This window comes from Colossoma macropomum, unplaced genomic scaffold (assembly GCF_904425465.1).
Source record: "Colossoma macropomum unplaced genomic scaffold, Colossoma_macropomum, whole genome shotgun sequence".
Lineage (NCBI taxonomy): Eukaryota > Metazoa > Chordata > Actinopteri > Characiformes > Serrasalmidae > Colossoma > Colossoma macropomum.
In genome coordinates, this window is record NW_023494792.1 from 51,718,344 (window position 1) to 51,724,827 (window position 6,484).

At 36.5% G+C, this 6,484-nt stretch overlaps 1 protein-coding gene across 1 annotated transcript; it reads left to right on the plus strand.

Annotated features, from left to right (window-relative positions):
* Positions 1 to 1,320: 1,320 nt before the first annotated feature.
* bik (BCL2 interacting killer) lies at positions 1,321 to 6,229 on the plus strand. The gene is made up of 6 exons (XM_036577534.1): positions 1,321 to 1,407; positions 1,513 to 1,541; positions 2,460 to 2,562; positions 3,051 to 3,200; positions 4,018 to 4,132; positions 5,829 to 6,229. The coding sequence occupies exons 3-6, from the start codon at positions 2,468 to 2,470 to the stop codon at positions 5,934 to 5,936; spliced, it is 468 nt and encodes a 155-aa protein (XP_036433427.1). The 5' UTR covers positions 1,321 to 1,407; positions 1,513 to 1,541; positions 2,460 to 2,467; the 3' UTR covers positions 5,937 to 6,229.
* Positions 6,230 to 6,484: the final 255 nt, after the last annotated feature.

The following is a 6,484-nucleotide window of genomic DNA, read 5'->3' on the forward strand; positions in this document are numbered from 1 at the left end:
GTCTTAAAGGGGAATTCCACTGATTTTCAAAGTTTCTGCTTAATAAAATGGTTCAGATGTAAACAAAGTCTTTCCGAGTGGTTTGATGTGAAATGCTCCATTCTAGAGAATCTTAGTGAGTCAGACTTGCTGACAGTGATGACGGGAACCAGACGGCTGAAGAGTTTAAAGCTCCCTCACAGGCAGTTATTAAATTAAATGGTTATGAACACACTGCCTGATGTCTGAGACATTGTTTTATGATAGTTTTGAGATAAGGGTTTGGTCTAAAATGTATTTTGTAAAATCTCTTAATACCATTACATTAGAATAAAAAACTCTGAAGACGTGTAGGTTCACTGGTGGTTTTTGATAGTAAATGAAATGACTATATTTGCGTTGTAAACATTGCAACCCCTGGAATACGTTTCTCTGCAGTGAACCATTTCACATCAAACCACTCTGAATGACTTTAAATGACCATTTAAATTTTGTAGAAATTCCTCTTTAAGTACAAGTATCGATTCAGGATCTGACTTGGCCAATTCCTACAAGACTATCATACAAGACTATGGGATGTCTTACCACAGCTTTGCAGATGATACTCATATCTGCTTGGCCCTCAACAGCAATGGTCCCCTTGACTTGTAAGTACCTTGAGCACATCTCTGACTGGATGGGACAAAACTTTTTGTAGTTAAATAATGATAAAACAGAGATTGTTTTATTTGGGAATAGCAATGAGAGGCTCAGACTAGCTGCCTATCTAGGTTCAAAAGCTCTAAAATCTTGGTGTAATAATGGACTCTGATCTTAGTTTTGGCAGTCATGTTATAGCAGTTACTAAGCCAGCATTTTATCACCTTAAGAACTTCAACAAGATTAGAGATTTTCTGACTAATTCAGACCCGGATAAGCTCATCTATGCCTTTATTTCTAGCAGTACTGATTAGTGTAATGGTCTCCTAACTGGATTCCCAAAAAAGACAATCAAACAACTTGATTGATTCAAATTGCAGCTGACACTTTTAAATCTGGACTGAAAACGCATTTGAGCAGCTTTCATTTAATTTATCTTTGTATGTTCTTATTTGTGAAGCACTTCGAATGACCACAGTGTATGACAGGTGCTATATAAATAAAGGCCTTGCCTAGAACAGGCAGAATCATTGGTTGTTCTGGCACAAACAATCATTATTTCCCAAAAGTGTGTTTTTCTGAATATGTGCTGGAGATTAGACAGAGTTAGACGTTTGTTTACACCAACAGTAATGGCTGAGAACAGAAGAGTGCAAAGCCTTTGGTGTCCTCTAGTGGATCATTTGCAAAACAAACAGCAGACTTTCTTCCTGGATGAAAACTAAGGGCGTGGCTTTATCCCCCCCTGAGGCACACACCTGTAACCGAAAACGATTAAAGGACGCTGCTGTAAGTGACTTTACTAATATACTTTTTCTTTTTTCGGACAAAAAACATGTAATAATACTTACATAATTCTTTCCTCAATGATTAATGGAAATGTTATCTTTACAGGGCGGCGTCCATTTTAATCTACAACTCAGGTAAGCTGTTTTTTTCCTGAATCTAAACGAACCTGTCCTTTGTCAGACGAGTCAAATCGAAAACATGGCTGTTGTCATATTATCAGCAGCCATTAGAGTTAGTAAATATCTTATTCAGTATTATTAGTACTTTTAATATGGGTTAAAGCTACTTAGTGAACATGTAGTGTTATCTGATGATCTTTGTTTATTGTGTGAGAACTGGTACACAGATTCAAAACAAAACAAAAACAAGTGTAAATTACAATATACACAAGATAGCAGATGCCAATTTTTAATATGATAGTCATTTCTATTAGAAAACAACAGCCATTTTGTCAAAACATGTTCATTTCATTGCTGAAGTCAGAGCAGTTTGGCTGATTTGAATGGCAATTTGCATCGAAATCTTTCATGGGACTCACATGAACAAAGGGTTGGCATGCACAGCATTCTTCAGTGTTATTATACTCCCTATGTATGTAACCTCTTTATATTTGTTTTATATGTATTTTGCATTTGTTCCACTTCTCATAGATTTAAACTAAAATCAGCCGATCCTTTTTTGCAGCGTAGTTTCCAGAGCCATGTATATGAAAAGGGGAAGTGATAATAATAGTTGGTATAAAACTGGACTGTGCAGTGGATGAGCTCATCTTTTCACACCCCAATTGGAACGCACACAAACACACCCAGTGTGCTCCTAAGTCACATGACTTTTTGTTTACATGGCAGTACTAGTTCGTTGAAAGCTATAAAAGAAGTCAACCACAAAGGGCACAGTACAGCTCAACAAGGCTCCTAATGAGACAGTCTGTTAACACAAATAAAACACAAAGCTATTGGATAGATTAAAGGATAGATGATGGATTTGCAGATGTATGCTGTGTATAGCACTGTATAATGTTTAAGTACAAATAACATTGTTTCTCCTCTCAGATTACAAAATGGTGGAACAAGCGCATGAAGCAGGCAGTGCTATTTCCCCCCAGGCTGGACCTAGTGAGGTGGAAAATAACACGCCTTCTGACATCGACATGAGGTACAAATATGAGGAGTATTATGAGAAAATTATCTCTCTGATCCATAGAAAACATGACCTTTATTTATAAATATTACCAACATGGTAATATGTTCCATGTTTAATTAATAATTAATAGAGATGCACCGAAATTTCAACAATTGAAGATTTCCAGCCTAAAATGCTGAAAAATGGCATTTTGAGTTTTTGGCCAAATAAAAATGCCTTGGATAAACAGTCATTCTTTAGTTGAGGATGTTGTATTTCGTGGGATATATTGCAGAAATCTGAAACCAAAAACTTGAAAAAGCTGATGACAAATAAAAATAGTATATTTTATGCAAACTGTCTTTTTTTTAATGTCAGCTTTCTTCTCTTGTCTGTTTTGGTTTATGTCCTGAATTTGGATTTAATTTTTGGCTAAAATATTTAATTTCAGTGCATCACTAATAGTTATTATTCACAAACAGAAATTTATAACAAGCTTTGGTGTTCATAAAATGTTGTAGTGGAACAGCTGCTCGGCTCATCGGCCGTCGGCTGGCTCAGATCGGGGATGAAATGAACAGCAGGTGGAGCGAGAAACTCCCCAACCATTGGCAACGACATCAGCACTGGCAGGCACATGCTAATGTGCTGAACTTGCGAGCTTTCAATGGGCAAGTATCTTTTTTAGACAGTTACATTACGTCAGCACACAACTAACTGATACTAGCAAGTAAGAGGACACATAAGCAAGAGTCAAAATGTATGCTAGGTTTTTAAATCTGGACCTTGAATCTTGGGTTTTGTAATCATTGGTAGGTGAGAAACTAGGTCAGCGTTCAGTGAACTGCCAGTGATTACAAAATACAGGACTAGAAAACTGGATTTTAAGGTCTCTGCTATAGACCAACTGTATGGAAGCAGTTGATTTTTGACAACAGGTTCCAGCTGTTTTGGTGCTTGGACCCCTAATTAAGTGAATTTGCAAGTACCCAACAGAGCAGATTTATTGATGTTTAACCAAATAGTTCCCAAAATATTCCATTATTCTGTTGTGATGCACTCTTATTACTTTAATACTATATACAGGAAAGTCCTGTATGCCATGAACATTCCCTTACACTGACCAGTGTTTAATCTTAACTCATTGTTGAGCACCTAATCAAACCTTCAGGAGCTCCTGTATGTGTGAATCAGGTGCTCTGATTAGTGCTGCAATAAAGCTCTGAAAGAGACTCACCACATGCAAAACAAATGAAGAACCAGCTGGACATTGCTGCTGCACATATTTAGTCAAAACCCTTTTGTTGTATTGTTATAAACATATTGCTTGCTGTTGTCTCAAATAAAATGTTCACGTTTATTTTTGCAAAGTTGATGTTGCTTCCAAATTTTTGGCCTAATCTATAGATGTTGTTCACTTATGGAGACAGAAAATGTGATCACCTCTATGTACGCCTAGGTTTGAATATATTTTAAAACATGTAACAGGAGGATCGTTGGCAGTCTTTGGTGGTCTAAGATCATGCCGATGGTGAAGGCACCCTGGGTGGTTCCACAGCTGCACACTCAAGCCTGCCAGACAGCTATGACGTGGATCCGCTGTGTAAGAGAAAGTCATCATTATCTAAATTTCCATCCAAAGGATTTTTGCACAAAACATTTTAACGATTTAAAACGTTTGCCAATGTAAACGGAAGGTGGTGAGTAATATTTTATGAATGTCAACAAAAGCTTTTCTTTCCATCTTTAGGGGGAATAATTGTTTTTCGATAATGCATTTACATGTGACAGATTTCCCTCACATGCATCTAACAAGAAACACAAACAAACACGAACAGCGTGGTGGAGACTTAGGAAGGGAGCTGGACTGAGGAAGGGAGGAGAGTTTTTAATACTGCCACTTTTCAGCTCTTACAGAGTGAAAAGTCCAACCTTTCTGAAAGAAAAGTGCTCAAACAGCTCTATATGGCAGAGAAACATCATCTTTTGAAATAAAGGTTCCAATACATAAATAATAATAGTTATAGAGCAATCAGGGAAGCCGAGGGTACAAACATGTTACAGATGCAAAAACAATTTTTTAATTGCTAAAACTTATGCAACAACATATTTTTACAGAAAATTGTCACTACATTAAATCATTTTTATCACTAAAAGTCAGTTTGATGGAAACAAACTGGGCAGCAAAAATCTCACATTTTATCGCTTGCAGTTTGTGCAGAAAGTTAATGGAAACTGCTACTCTTCCATTATTCAGAAAAATGCAGATAAGTCAAAATACTGGAATAATTCAATTTATGCATCTCAAAATAAATATTACACAGTTCAGGATCATTTAATTGTGAGTTAACAAGTTATCATGTTAATAACACATTAATGCAATAAATTATTCATTTCATCTAAATGTTTAATACATTTTCTTAGTTTGACCGCTCTAACCATCCCTACATAGCTCCACTTTGAAGCCCAGCTGACCATGTACGTTCTGTGCACTCCTGCTCTGACTCTGTGACTGTAGCCCTCTCGTTGAAATACAGCTTTGAAATGATAAGTTCCATTGAACTCCATTGGCTCTCTTGAGTAAACCAAAGTATCATGTATCATTTACAAGCAAAACACACCACTGAGGCAGCAATATCAGTAATTCAGCAGACAAAAATGGACAGTGCTTCCAAGAGAAAATAACAAAAGCAGTGGCAAAATGGAAAGTCAACCTTGAAACAGAGTGTAATGAGGTATGAGAGTGAGAGGCTGCAATCCCAGAAGAGAAAATGCAGCCCCTGTTGCTTCATTCACGTCATTTTCATGTTCAGCCTGTCTTTATGTGATTTTCCTGTTCAGGTTCCTGTGAACTCTGCATTTACATAATGAAAGTAATGTTACTGAATTGCTGAAAGTAAAAAATACATTGAGATGAAAATGATGTTGTCCACCCGTACAGCTATAATAAAATATACTGCTTTTAAATGGAAAGAATTTTTGTGGAGACAAATATGAGCAAATAATCATGATTAACTACATGTGATTAATCACAATAATTTTAATGAATTATAAAACATATTTTTTTCATTATTCATATGCACAGTATGTCAAGGATATTAAAGTTCTTGTTCCAGGTAATATTCGGATGTGATTAATATTACATGCGGAAATGAGGTAATCTAATTATTACCGCAGGATGTCTGTTTATGACCAATTTAAATAAAAAATCTCAGTACGAATGATAGAGATAAGAGTGGCTACTCATTGCTGTCATTCCAGTCAGTTTTGAATTTTGAAACTTTTTTCTGTCCACACAGGTCTCGCACTTTCCTGACTGGTCTAGGACCAAATGTTTTCTGGCTTCTGCTGTCCTGCTGGCCGCTGCAGCTGCCTTTATAGCAACTTGGAAAATGTCGGAGAGTTAGGAATCACCCAGAAAAGAGCCAAGAGCAGGTCTTCAGCTCAACAGAAATCATGTTTTTTTAATATAATTTTTTATGATTCTTTTCTAAGTGATTGTAACCGAAGTGCTGGTTCACAGAGAAGTTTTTGTAAGTTGTTTGATGCTGATGTTGGTTTACAGTAGGGTCTGTTGCTGGTTAATTGGGCCGTGTTCATTCTCATACTTCTTCTAAACGCATTTCTGCACTACTTAAGGAAGCTGGACTTTCAGTTCCATTTTTTCCCACATAAACAATAAACATATCTTTGCTGTGAAGTATTTGTGAAGTATGTGCTTTTATTACAAAAACATAACCAAATTTGTCCAATTCATGACAACAGCTTTGTAATTCACTCTAGCAGCAAACACACTCAAACCCGCCAAGTGTAACTGACCTATCTATGCTCCACCCACCAACACAACACATAGCAAATGTTGCCAGGTTAAGCAGACTTTACAGAACGTTGCTATAAATCTCATTAAATGTAATGAGAAATTATACTGCACAATCAGTTTTGACCAAAATATGTC